The sequence below is a fragment of the Sinocyclocheilus grahami genome, unplaced genomic scaffold (genome assembly GCF_001515645.1).
Source record: "Sinocyclocheilus grahami isolate Dianchi unplaced genomic scaffold, SAMN03320097.WGS_v1.1 scaffold244.1, whole genome shotgun sequence".
Classification (NCBI taxonomy): Eukaryota; Metazoa; Chordata; class Actinopteri; order Cypriniformes; family Cyprinidae; genus Sinocyclocheilus; species Sinocyclocheilus grahami.
The window spans coordinates 510,113-525,112 of record NW_015505423.1 but is presented as its reverse complement, the minus strand read 5'-3'; the positions used below and the strand labels follow the sequence as shown (position 1 = coordinate 525,112).

At 34.3% G+C, this 15,000-nt stretch overlaps 1 protein-coding gene across 3 annotated transcripts in view; it reads left to right on the top strand.

Moving 5' to 3' along the window:
* The window catches only part of LOC107598065 (calcipressin-2-like), an 82,065-nt gene that overhangs the window by 3,548 nt on the left and 63,517 nt on the right, over positions 1 to 15,000 (top strand). For 2 of the 3 annotated variants that reach the window (XM_016289313.1, XM_016289314.1), the window contains exon 2: positions 676 to 893. In XM_016289313.1, the coding sequence (XP_016144799.1) occupies positions 678 to 893 (216 nt within the window). In that variant the 5' untranslated portion in view covers positions 676 to 677. Of the gene's footprint in view, positions 1 to 675; positions 894 to 15,000 lie in introns of those variants that run through there. The other variant, XM_016289316.1, reaches the window with a different exon arrangement.

Below are 15,000 nucleotides of genomic sequence, written 5' to 3'. Positions count from 1 at the left end.
TTATTCTTTTAGTGAATTAGAATAGTTTCCTATGTTCCTGTTTCCCATGCTGTGTGGGTGTACGACATAAAAAAAACCTCAATTTAATCTTCATATATAGGCTAAAGCAATTGTATCTCTTCACAAGACTTGAACTAAAGCACTTGATTCATATGGATTCGTTTTATGATGTCTTTATGGCTTTTTTGAATATTCAAAATTTTGCTTACATGGATATTCAATGGAGCAACAGAAACCTCTTAAGTTTCATTAAAAAATGCCTTAATTTGCGTTTAAAAGATTAACCAAAGTCTAATGGGTTTGGAACGACATGAGGGTGAGTACATTTTTACATTTTTGGGTGAACTATCCCATTAAATGCTGTTAAAGGAATTGTTCACCCAAAAATGAATATCTGGCCATTTTTAACCATGATGTTTGTTTGATTATCAATCAATAATGGCTTACAGTATACTTTAGTCTGAAGTTGTCTTGTGGCTTCATAAAATTTAAAATATAGTGCACAATGTCATATGGAAATACATTTTTGATACTTAACATTGCTCTTTTTTTGGAGCATTTTTGGAGCTCGACAAACAATTATGATTGTCAACTGCAAAAGTGTACAATGTAGCCTAGAAGCAATTGCTGATATTAGAAAATATCTCCACTTTTTATGTTGTTTACCATTTACAGCCATGAAGGGAGAGCATTTATTTGCCAACATGAGAAGCGCTCCATTCGTCCAGCGGGTTTACCTCCTAGGAGGGGAAGAGCTGGTAGTCCTGCAGTCCACCATGGGAGAGTCCTCACTGGGAGACAGTTTCCAACAAATCACCGATTTCAATGATCTCCCCACGTCCCTCTTCGCCTGCAACGTGGACCAATCAGTATTTGAAGACCATGAGGGCAAGGTAAGGTTAAATAAAATGTGTTGGAAGTTCAGCGCCACTAGTGGCACCAAATGAAATCGCAAAATTATGATTGTTTCCAAACAGGATTATAAAAACATTTCAACCACTCTTTCTTCCAGTATTCAGCTTACAAATTCACATCATTGGTTAAGTTCAAGAGTTAAAAAGCAAGAAAAGAAATGAGAAGAACATTAAAATAAACTATATTTTCCCTTTAAGAGAGTTTTAAATTATTTTTAGCACAGTAAATACATCATGGACACATAGGAACAAAAGCAGTTTGATTGGTTGGTATGCTGGAATGCTCTAGTGGAAAAGCAGTTCCCTAGACCTGCATTACATGATTGTGAATTAGGCCTCTCCAACCCAATTATCCATGAAGGCCACTCCAAGTGTGAAATTCAGCTTGTGGGCTCTCATCGACACTGCTTTCTCCTCATTTGCAAACACTCTAAAAAGTGAGTTTACACCTAGAGGCAAGGGAGTATCTTTCACTTCCTTCACGTGAAGGCCTATTTGTGGTTTTGTGACTGGTTTTATTTGCTTATGACGACCTATGGCAACATATTGACAAAATTCAGATGAAGCCCCTGAAATACTATATTTATTCCCATAGGTTCAGTTCAGCATCTTACTTTGACACACAGACACATGATTAATAATATGATCTAAGGAGAAGCTGTTATAGTAGTTTTCATGAGCTGCTTTTGGCTTTAGCAACTTGGTGATAAAACACGGGGAAAAAATGTAAAACAACAAAAAAAATAAAATTCACTCTCTTGTCTTTCCAAACCCATATGATTTTCTTTTGTTAAACACAAAATTAACGCTTTAAATTTTTTTTAAAGAACACTTTTCCATGCAATAAAAATAAAATGAGACTGGGTCTAAAAATATTACCATTACCAAAGTAGTCAGTTTGTGTGCTATATTTTGTTGTTTGAGAGCAAGAGAAAAGAGAAGTGTTAGCATTCTGACTAACATCTCATTTTGTGTTTCATGTCAGAAGATAAATGTGTTAAAATAATATGATAGGATGACAGAATTTTCCTTTTTTGGTGAACTGTTCCTTTAAAGTGTTATCCCTCAAGCATTTAGCTAGTCTTTAATGTGGCGATATACCAGAAGTCGTGACAGATCATTTCTTCCATATTGTGATGTGCATCTGAGTGAAATGGATTGTTGGGAAAAAAAAAGTTGGGCGGGGACTTGGTTCTACCGACAGTGTTGGGGAAAGTTACTTTTAAAAGTAATGCATTACAATATTGCGTTACTCCCTAAAAAAAGTAACTAATTACGTTACTTAGTTACTTTTTATGGAAAGTAATGCGTTATATTACTTTTGCGTTACTTTCGCGTTACTTTTTAAATATAAGCAGGGCTTGATTGTTTTTAATATAAGAAGTTCTATTTATAGCAAATATAAAAGCCCTTTCACACCAAAAAGTGTAATGAATAAACCTCAGGCTGAAGCAAAAGTAAATTCACGTCTGTACAGTAGAACGCAGGAGAAGAAACACTCTTCAGCAATAAAAAAAACAAAGCACAATTGTTAGTTTATCTAAAGTCATTTTTGCCTATTAGTATGGTTGAACTGGATCATCAAAGGTCAGCAGCAAAGACATTGGTTAATAAAATGGGATTAGATACATTTGTGTTAATTAACATATTTAATTATTGCAGGTTTGCGTCATATTCTAAGTTTGCATTCTGAGTTTTAATTCATTTTGATGAATACTAAATCAGTTTTTTGTGAGTGGGATGAATTAATGCACATTCACATTTAGTCTAGAACTACAGTAACATCATGTTCACACAGCGCACACAACTCCTCTGCACTAACGATTTCTCCCAGTATGGGGACAGGAGACTTGTCAGTCAATAAATGGGGAAACAAAGTAACTGGCATTACTTTTTTGAAAAAGTAACTCAGATATTTTCTTGTAAATTAAAAAGTAATGCGTTACTTTACTAGTTACTTGAAAAAAGTAATCTGATTGCGTAACTCACATTACTTGTAATGAGTTACCCCAACACTGTCTACCGATCGGTTGTTGATTGGATGAAGGCAGATCTGAATGCAAGCCTTGAGTCGATTATTAGAAAGGGGTGGAATTTATGCAGACTAAATGATTGGAGGAGTCCGGAATACGTCACTAGATAGAAGGCTGATGTTTCACCAGAAGATCACATAAAAAAAATTCAAATAAATAAATAAATAAAACATATCCATAAATGAATTATTGACACTAATATCATTAAGATGCATTTAGAAAGTAATTTCCTGCTGACTTGAAGCTTTTTTTATGTCTCCTGAAAGTTACATCACTTGGAACAGGAAACGTAGCATATTTGACCTCCAGCTGAATATTTAGCCCAGACCTTCTTCGAATAGTTTTAAGAACACCGATCATGTGATATGCTGAGCACTGCCAGGTCTGTCTGCCCCTCTGACCTGCACTGGACTGCATCACACACACAGAAAAAAAGAAATCTGAACACATAGGCACATACACAGTTCTTACACTGATCCGTCCTGACAGCTACTCTCAGACAGACTAGATCATCTGATAGAAGGGCTGTGTAAAAGGTGGCCCATGACTCGCTCCATTGAGTCTCAGGCTCCAGAAGGGTTTTTCGTGAAACAGAACAAGTGCTCAGTCTTTTACTCATGAATGACTCCACCAATGCGAACACGCACACAGTAATTCTTGAAAAGTATCCTCTTGCTTCACATTAACTTGAACCTGACTTGGCATGACTCATGCGGTTAATTTCCTTACGTAACAAGTAACAGTGTTGAAAGTTATTGTTTTTAAGGTGAATTCAGTGATCCATAATGAGAGACTTTGTTGTACCACACTGTTTGTTTGGTTTGGGGCAAGGTTGTGTGGCTTCAGTGCTTTTGCTAAAAGTTAGGTTACACTGCAGCCCGAATAAAGTTTCAGTAACACTATGACACTGTGGGTGTCATGCAGCTTTTTATTTTGATGATGTACCAGTCCTGGTCCTAATTAAATATGAATTAAGTATCAAAACAGTTTAGCAAACAAAGCATTGCGTGTCACCCGGCAACACAAAATAGTGCCATTTCTGAATATATTAGTGTTTTTGAATGAACTGGCTGAATTAATGATTCAATGACTTACTCTTAAAGACTAGTCACTTGTATCATTCCTGAATGAATTAATGCTTTGAGTAAATGACTCCCTCATATAAACAGCCATCTACTGGCGTATTGATGTAACCCGCAGAAAGAGTCATAAAACAAAAAACATCAACTGTTGTATAAATGAAGATTTATTGAATATTATGTATATTTTCTGCACCAGCATTATTTTCTTTTGAACTATTCAGGTATTTATTAAAAAAAATTGTCAAATAATACGGCAGTCCACAAATGTAGGACAACAGTTTTGCTGTGAGTCAAATAAATGTAGTATTTTGTGTTTGAGCAAAGCTGTGAGAACAGTTATTTAGCCACATAGCAAGAATTCAAAGAATAACTCATTACTTTGTGATAATCAACTAAAAGCTGAATCGCAGTGTCTATTACAGAACAAACTCCCTATCATAAAGCAGGGAACATATGCTTAATTAGGCAGCTAATTGTGCTGATAATACTGCTCTGAATATTTGACTATTTCCCCTACAAATGCCATGAAATATTAACTGATTAACAGAGCATGATTGCATCTCCTGTACTGGCCAACTTGCATTAATGGCTTTTTGCTGACCTGTTTACTCTTGATAAAGATCTTTTCTCCTTCCTCTTGAATTGATTACAGAGCACATGGTCGTGGGATGCAGAAGCTGTCTGATAGTTACTCAACTGATTGCCATTTAATGAATCGGTCTCTGATTGGAACAGGACAGTTTTACACTAATGGGTGTAATGGGACTCACTGGCCCATTTATGTATAAGTTATGTTGATGGAGCCACGAAGTCTGGTAATGCTACAGTATAGTCAGTCGCTATAACCTACACTGCACTTTAGCTTGAATTATTATAATTTTTTATTATAAAGTGGGCATGTAATGTAAAAATAAATCAAAGTATTTGATACTTAGTATTTGAACTATACTCTGATTCCATGTGAACAACTAGTCATTAACTAATCTCTCCCAAGCTTACTTTATATAGAAGTACACATCACATTAACAGTTTCCAGTTCATTTAGAATTGGACATAACCAAGAAATGACTAGCGGTTCAGTGAAGGAATCATTTGAACTCTAAATGACTCACTCATTATAAGAGTGTGATTCAAACTGCTTCCTCAGTAGTGAATCTTTTTGACTGAGTCGTTAAAAAGAATTGTGTCCTCAAATGAAAGTAGACAAATCTCAAGCTTTCTCAACTGTTGCCAATTTGAAATGATTGAGGCACCTTTTTTTTGTCACATTTGCGACCATTTTAGTCCCAGTCTGGAGACAAAAATGTAACATGATCTTTAACTGGTTTGATAAACAAATAGTCTGTATTGATATCATATATACATTTAACATTTAATATGTTCTGTATTGAGTTAATGGGATTCTTCTGAATAAATGGATGAATCAGCATATAAAATACAAAAAAGTATGCCCTAATATGGGTGGGATATATAAAAGGTTTATATATGTGACTCTGGACCACAAAACCATAAGGGTACATTTTTCGAAATTGAGATTTATACATCATCTGAAAGCTAAATAAATAAATAAGCTTTCCGTTGATGTATGGTTTGTTAGGAAAGGACAATATTTGGCCGAGATACAACTATTTGAAAATCTGGAATCTGAGAGTGCAAAAAAATTCAAATATTGAGAAAATGTCCTTTAAAGTTGTCCAAATGAAGTTCTTAGCAATGCATATTACTAATCAAAAAGTTTTAATATATTTACAGTAGGACATTTACAAAATATCTTCATGGAACATGATCTTTACTTAATATCCTAATGATTTTTGGTATAAAAGAAAAATCAATAATTTTGCCCCATACAATGTATTTTTGGCTATTGCTACAAATATACCCCAGCGACTTAAGACTTGTTTTGTGGTCCAGGGTCACATACACACAGAGAGGTTGGAAAATTATGCTTTTTTGCTCATTTGAAAATTATGAAAATTAAGCGCCAAACCCAAACTTGCTGAAAAAGCATGGATGCTATTATAGTCAGATGCCATAATGTCACCGGCATCATCTTAGCAGGAATTATTATAATTCTCATCTTATATTTCACTCGTGTATGAGGTGATTGCATTTTAAACATTCTCCCCCATAGCCGGCTGTTGCTTGGCTGTAGGCCCCTGTGACCCTGCAATCCCTTCAGCACAGAGTATTCAGCATCCCTGATTGGATTTGGCAAACATCCGGAGAGCAATGGAATGCTCCAGATTCATGAAGCTTAATGACAGATGACAGCGAGACAGAATAGACTGTTGCTATTCTCGTTTCTCCCGCTCTCCCCTCTCGCCTGGATGCAGACCGCTGTCAACTGCCCCCACTTTGCTTATTGATCAAGGGAGGTCAAATTGTTCCAAAGGAGCATCAGCACTGTGCCGTTGCCTTCAGGCGTGATTCACAGCCCTGTCAAAATGTTTGATTGTGTTTGGCACCTCTGGAAGAGACTGCTTGTGCATCTGAGCCGCTGAATCAATTTAGTAGGCTGTGATTATATTAACCCCATGAAAGGCCCGGGTGATGCATAGGGTCTATTTAAAGACATATGGTGTTATTAGCTCCCTAAGAATAGGAAAGCAATCTTACAGATTTTACAAAATTAGGCAGTCTGGAGCCCACGCGGAGAGCTGATGCAATGTGAATTATGTGTCATAACTCTTATGTCAAGACTAAAACCAACTGTCTTCCTTTCTAATTATTTTGTTTTGACAGCCAAATGTTCAAACTTTAAGCTATTTCATTGTCAGGTTAAAGGGACAGTCCACCCAAAAATGAAAATTTTGTCATAATTTACTCAACCTCATACCATTCCTAACCTGTATGACTTTCTCTCTTCTGCAGAATACAAAAGAAGATATTCTGAAGATTGTTGGTAACCAAAAAGTTTCAGTTCTTATTAACTTTGTTTGTACAACAGAACCAAACAGGTATTGGAAGTCAATGGGAACCGAAAACTGTTTGGTTACCAATGTTTTTCAAAATATCTTCTTTTGTCATGTTGTCACAACATGAGGGTGAGTAAATGATGACAGAATTTTCATTTTTTGGTGAACTATTTCTTAATAATAATAATTAAAACATTATGCTTTTTTATTCCCAATGGGAACCGAAGATGTTTGGTTACCAACATACTTAAAAATATCTTCTTTTGTCACTTTGTCACAACAAGGAGGAGTAACTGATGACAGAATTTTCATTTCTGGGTGAATTGTCCCTTTTACTTTATTTGGCATTTTTCTCTCATTATGTACTACATAAGAACTGTTCTATGATTTTCATATTGCTATTGCTGTGGCATTTACTGACAGAACTACCCACGTCAGCTGGCGGTACGTCATGACTATCCGTCATAGACTTTTCTGTGTCTCTCCCTTGAGCTCACCCTGCATCAATACACTTGATCTCCACTTTGGAAATGTCACACACGCAAGATTCTCATAGTGTTTCACTTACGAGCTGCCACTTGAGTTGTTAGCATGGCAAACATGGAGAAATGTTCTCTGCGACAGGGGAGTGATACCCAGCCTGCAGAAAGACAGAGTGAGATTTATCCTTCAGATGTGCTGTTTGCAGAGCATGAAGTGTTCGATTTGCAAGAGGTGCGTGATAAAGGCCCCCACATGCCTTTGCAATTACCACTAAAACCACATTAATTTATTATTAATAAAAAACTGCAAATATACAAAATCTGCATTAATGATGTAAAATAAATATTAAAATCAGCAAAAATAAGTACAATTAAAACTCACTGTGCTCTCCACCATAAGTATAGTCGATAGCTCATCATATACTGAGGGCAAAACCAAATATTGGCCCTTAATTTAAATGCATTTAAATGTATTTATTTAAATTAAATTATTTATTAAAGGGATGGTTCACTCAAAAATGAAAATTCTGTCATTATTTACTCAAATTACTTAAATCTGTTCATCAAGTGATTGTATCTCTTCACAACACTTGGATAAAACCACTCGATTCATATGAATTCGTTTTATGACGCCATGACCTTTTTGGATCTTCTAAATTGTGGTTAAATGACTTTCAATGTTTGGAATTTTTCAGTTTTGGACTTTCAATGGAGAGACAGAAATCTCTCAGCTTTTATTAAAAATATCTAAATTAGTGTTTTGAAGGTTAATCAAAGTCTTATAGGTTTGAAGCAACATGAGGGTGAGTAAATGATGACAATTTTCATTTTTGGGTGAACAATCCCTTGATAATTAATTTGATTATAATTATATATCATTATTATTTAAATCAATCAATATTTATTTATTTATTTGGCATTTTTCTCTCATTATGTACTACATAAGAACTGTTCTATGATTTTCATATTGCTATTGCTGTGGCATTTACTGACAGAACTACCCACGTCAGCTGGCGGTACGTCATGACTATCCGTCATAGACTTTTCTGTGTCTCTCCCTTGAGCTCACCCTGCATCAATACAATTGATCTCCACTTTGGAAATGTCACACACGCAAGATTCTCATAGTGTTTCACTTACGAGCTGCCACTTGAGTTGTTAGCATGGCAAACATGGAGAAATGTTCTCTGCGACAGGGGAGTGATACCCAGCCTGCAGAAAGACAGAGTGAGATTTATCCTTCAGATGTGCTGTTTGCAGAGCATGAAGTGTTCGATTTGCAAGAGGTGCGTGATAAAGGCCCCCACATGCCTTTGCAATTACCACTAAAACCACATTAATTTATTATTAATAAAAAACTGCAAATATACAAAATCTGCATTAATGATGTAAAATAAATATTAAAATCAGCAAAAATAAGTACAATTAAAACTCACTGTGCTCTCCACCATAAGTATAGTCGATAGCTCATCATATACTGAGGGCAAAACCAAATATTGGCCCTTAATTTAAATGCATTTAAATGTATTTATTTAAATTAAATTATTTATTAAAGGGATGGTTCACTCAAAAATGAAAATTCTGTCATTATTTACTCAAATTACTTAAATCTGAGTGATCTACTTAAAGTGATTGTATCTCTTCACAACACTTGGATAAAACCACTCGATTCATATGAATTCGTTTTATGACGCCATGACCTTTTTGGATCTTCTAAATTGTGGTTAAATGACTTTCAATGTTTGGAATTTTTCAGTTTTGGACTTTCAATGGAGAGACAGAAATCTCTCAGCTTTTATTAAAAATATCTAAATTAGTGTTTTGAAGGTTAATCAAAGTCTTATAGGTTTGAAGCAACATGAGGGTGAGTAAATGATGACAATTTTCATTTTTGGGTGAACAATCCCTTGATAATTAATTTGATTATAATTATATATCATTATTATTTAAATCAATCAATATTTATTTATAAAGTACATTTAAAAACCACTGAAGTCGACTAAAGGTCTAAACAAAGAATAAAAAGAATCAAACCGCAAATGAAAAACATGTATTTTATATAATTAAATATACATAAAAAATACAAAATCGGCAATAATGATGTAAAATAAATATTCAATTCAACAATACTAACTACAGTTAATACAGTGCCCACCATATATTTAGTTAGAAAACAAATCTTGACTCTGAATTTACGTTTATTTCAAATTAAATATTAAAATTAAATGATAAAATATTAAATTCTTTAAACACAAAAAGATTAATGATAAAATTGTATTATTATAAAACGTATAAAAACTGAAATGCTTTAAATAATGGTAAACCGAATGGAATTTTAAAGGATTGTCAGAATGGTATTCTGTTTGTTACCTTAATTCAAATTCAGGAATTCAACTGGAATTTGAAAAGCATTCTGCATTCAGTTCTGAATAGCAACGACGCAGCTTGGTGGAGGCACCAGCACCATATCCTACTGGCTACCAGAGACATTACTGAAATGAAAAACAGATTTAAAATGTACAGTATCACCTGTGGAGCATGCACAAAAACTGAGTCCTCACTGTACAGTTTCCTGTATGATGTCACTGAACCCTTGACAAAAGACAGAGGAATCTAGAAGAGTTTAGAGGAGCTCTGGTTTCATTGGGGTTATGTAATCGAGCTTACTGGTCATGAGTTCTGCTTTATATGGTCATATCAGTTTTAAGTGGAGTTACAAGTATGGCCTTTTGTTCTGCATGAATTCCTTTCCTCAGGCCGAAGCACTATAGCTGTTCCAGCATGTGTGTGTGTGTGTTTAAGACTACCAACTCCAACCTCCAGCTTGCAAGGCTAAAGTTCACCGAACGACTAAAACTGTAGCCCAGTAATGTAACACTGCAGAAATATCAGACGTCTACCCTCTTGAATGACGTTTATAGAGTGCAGGGACACAGGCTAATGCTATCCTCAAGTGAGCCATTAACATTCCAGTGTCACTCTTTTATTGTGCTGGCTAGCACTGATACGTAATGCCGTGGCTCTTGTTTTGCAGACTGTCAAGGTTAAATACTTGAATGGGGATCTATTAGCATTAATGTCGCTCACTCATGCGGAACTGTGCGTGACGTGTGCATGACCTCTCCGCTGTACCTGTTCTCAGTGCTGCGCTCAATGTTTTTGCCAAGGGGGTTGAAAACCTCCCACTCACTACACATGCTTATGTCATCGTAGTGTTCTCTCTCCCCGCATTCTCCTGATTAGCCCCATTACATAACACTCATAACCTCTCGCCCGTCGTCTGTAAGCATTTCTAAGTGTCAACGACAGTTCATAACAATCCTGCGACTATGGAATACGTAAACTCTTCCAAAACCAAGTGGCTTGTTTGCCTAGACAACACATTAAGGCATCACAAAAGGTAGAGAGCATAATCATGATACCTAATTTTGGCCAGCAATCACATATGCAGCATTGAAAGTAATCCCAGAATGCATTGCGTATCAGCAGAGTGAAACATTAAATTGGAGTTGGCAAATGAGGCTAGCTGTAACTTATAAAAACATGATTAATTATATTTTAATATTAATCGTATTTTAATAATATTAATTATAATATTTCATTTAACACCAAAAATAATAAAAAAAATATTTTATCCAATATTTGTGTGTGGTATACTGTATTTGTTTTATGCTTACACTTTTTGTTTAACAGTTTGGGGTCGGTACGTTTTTTTTTATGTTTTAAAAAGAAGTATTTTATGCTCACAGAGGCTGCATTTATTTGAACAAAAATACAGCAAAAACAGTGATATTGTGAAATATTATTAGAATTTAAAATAACTATGTTCAATATTACTTTTTTTTAAATGAAATGTATTCCTTCGATGGCAAGGCTGAATTTTCAACATCATTACTTCAGTCTTCAGTGATACATGATCCTTCAGAAATTATTCTAATATGCTGATTTGGTGCTTAAGAAACATATGATAAACATTGAAAAAAGTTGTTCTGCTTAATATTTTTGTAGAAACTGTGATGCATTTTTCAGGATTCTTTGATGAATAGAAAGTTCAAAAGAACAGCATTTATTTGATTTTATTTTTTTAGATTATAAATGTCTTTACTGTTTGTTATGATCAACTGAATGCATCTTTGCTGAAAAAAAGTTTTTTTTTTACTGCCTACAATTTATTATAAATTGTATTTGTAGGAGTACACATATGCAACATATGCTACGTACTTGAACGTAATGTAAGTCACTTTGGATAAAAGCATTTGCCAAATGTATGTAAATGTATATACATATGCATATATTGCATTCACTGACATCCATTTAGCATCTTGGAATAAAAACAGTTTGTTCAAATGTTCATTGTTCTGCTTAATGCAGAAATAGTATGAGTGGCAGTAAACTGTTCTGAACATAGCCAATGTCATAGCAATTTGTTTTCATCTACCATTTAATTTTTGCCTATTCCATATATGTGTGAATATTTTCCATATTGTATTCTTACAACATGCATTACATGCCACAGCTGCCTACCATTGAACCTTTGTATGCAGGGGCAATGACGTCGCTCTCTGTTCAAGACCACAAATCAAACCCTGTTGGAAAGACGACCCAAAAGCTCTGGGCTCTGATTTATTGTAATCAAAGGCAAGAGAGTGTCTATTAGGATGCAGCTGCAACATGGATTAACACCCCAATGATTATAAAAGTGCTCTAATAGACTAGAGAATATTGGTGGCATCATATTGGTGCCTTATTTACATAAATAGGAGTATAACAATATACAATATACAATATACATGTTTAAAACTTCAAAGCTGACATATGGACTTTATCATTGTACTTCAATACTGTATGTAGAAACATTTTCATGTAAAACAAAGCTCTTTTTTGAAAACTATCCCTGCAAAAACAGCTGTGGTTTTCCTTCAAAATAAGATTTTGATAGTTTAACAATTTAAGACTTAAGTATTATAATTCTACAGTGGTAAAATAAAATAAAATAATTATTTTTATAAATACTTGTGTAAATTACAGTAAAGTATTACAATGTATTACTTATTTTTTATTATATTACAATGTATTACTTATTACAAAGTATTACTTATTTTTTATCTAGTCATTTTTGTATTTTATTCAGTAGCAGTAATAATAATAATAATAATAATATATTAATAAAATAATTATTACAATTATTATTGTTGTTTTTAATACTTGTTTTTGTTTTACAATGAAATATTACAAAATAATATTTTTTGTTTTTAGTATTTTTAATATTTCATTTAGTAGTAGTAGTAGTAGTAATAATATTTCATTATAATAATTAAATCATGCTCTAGTAAATATTATGATGTCACAAGTGCATTAAAATATGATCATCCATATTTAACCTTAACAAACATTTTAAGGGAACCAAGAGGCCCATTGCAAATGTGAACTGTTGCTTGGATGTTTCCTCATTGTAGTGAAGAATTAAAGTGTATTACTGCGAGACCACTACGGAAGTTCTAAGCTTCGCCTAGTAATAACATCTACAATACAAAAATAAAGGCTGATCAGTCACGGTTGATATTTTCAGAGACCGTACGCTAAACATGTGTTTGTGTAAGTAGCATGTTTAAATGGTCAAAGCAACACCGCAAACACAGGCCTTCAGGATGCAGAACTATTCTAAAATCTTTTAGAGCTGCTTGGATTCAACTCACTTTCAATTTTCCTTTTATTTGAAAGAAAATTATATATAATTTGTAATTTTTAGTAGTCGTTATATGCTGTGACTGATATCACGTTACAAGCTTCTGTTTGAAAAGAGCGTTCATGTGTAGCTATGTGTATATGTGTGTGTGTGTGTGTGTGTGTGTGTGCTTGTGTGGTTTCCACAAAGAAATGTAGAAAACACAAAAGATTACAACACTGTAGAACATCACTGAATTAAATTAGCCTATACACTTTACATATAAATCACATTTCTTATCAATATACATTTAATGATTAACAATAAAGATTAATAATAAGGAAAAGAGGCACATTACAAATAGCCTACGTCGTTGAAGCCTGTCCTACTGTAGATAAACAGAACATCCCCGCTTATTAACTAACAATAATGTACCTCAAAGAAGCACAAATAAAGATATAGGTGCAAACAGAATACAGTGACGTCAACCTTGGTTTTAATAAGCAGTTATTATTTTATGACACAGAACGCGTTGGTGAAACTCATGCATCTAGCAAGAACTTAATACACAAAATAGTCATATTGATTCAAGCATTTAACATTTATGAATGAATTAAATGTCAGTAGCCTAATGAACAATACTGTACAAATTATAGCGATCACGAGGTCGTTCATATTCTATCCCAAACGCGTACAGTAAAGTGGACATACAGCATAGCCTACAACACCCCATCAGTTATATTCAGGTCAATAGTGCCACCTGTTGGCGCAGTTTTGTAACTTAGAGAACAACTTTTTTTATGTCGAGATCACGAGAAAAATAAGTCGTTATAACGAGAAAACAACTCTCGTTATGTCGATATAACGAGAAAAATAAGTCGTTATAACGAGAAAACAAGAAGGGAAAAAAATAATAATGCATGGCCGCTTAGAACTTCCGTAGACCACTAATGGGAAGATCTGAGGACATTTTTTGTGAGCTATAATGCTGGTAAAATATTAATGTCCTCCTAAAGTATGCACGGTGAGTCAGGGTGAGGTTTTACTGCACCAAGCGCTGGAAATAGCTCACTCAATCCACATTACTCACAGCAAGGCTCTTTTTAAGAATCCTGCGCAGAGATTAGTGCCATTGTGACTTCCAACCCTGACGATTTCCACACACATTATCAAAGTATGTGCTGTGAGTAATGACTAAAACTGGGACAGGACCCATTCGTTCCAAGAATTCTCTTTTAAGATATAGGCTAAATTTATGCACAGTTAATGTTAACAGATATTTTTATAGCAAATTAATGGCACATATACTTGCTCACAGTAGACCAAAGGACTTGCTGTTCTTCCTTTGCTAGATTGTCTTAAGGGTGAAGAATGTTATTTTTCATGTTAAAAACAGTATTGTCATTATTTACTCACCCTTGTGTTATTTTAAAATCCTCTGCTTCCTCAAAGTCTTCCGAAGAATTTAAATGTGTGATTTAAATGAAATTTAAATGAGGGTGAGTAAATAATAACAGTATTTTGGGTGAACAATTAAAATAGTAGCAAACAATCCATGTGGACATGATCTTCTGATCATTGAGCTATTACTCTGTAAGCAGGGACTGGCTCTAAAAGCAGTCCACCCCCACCACTGTCACATGACCACTTACAAAACAGGGGTTTTACTCCGGTTTGTCAAATTGATTCCGAGAAAAGCCACAGTAAAGCTTTTTAACATATAACAGAGTCATATTTTGTTTTTGTTTTTAAACTGAGATATAACAGGCACAGATTAACATAGCCATAACCTTAATTTAAGTGATGTTACTTAAACGTGCTAAATTGTGTGTGTGTGTGTGTGTGTGTGTGTGTGTGTGTGTGTATGTGTGTGTGTGTATATATATATATATATATATATATATATATA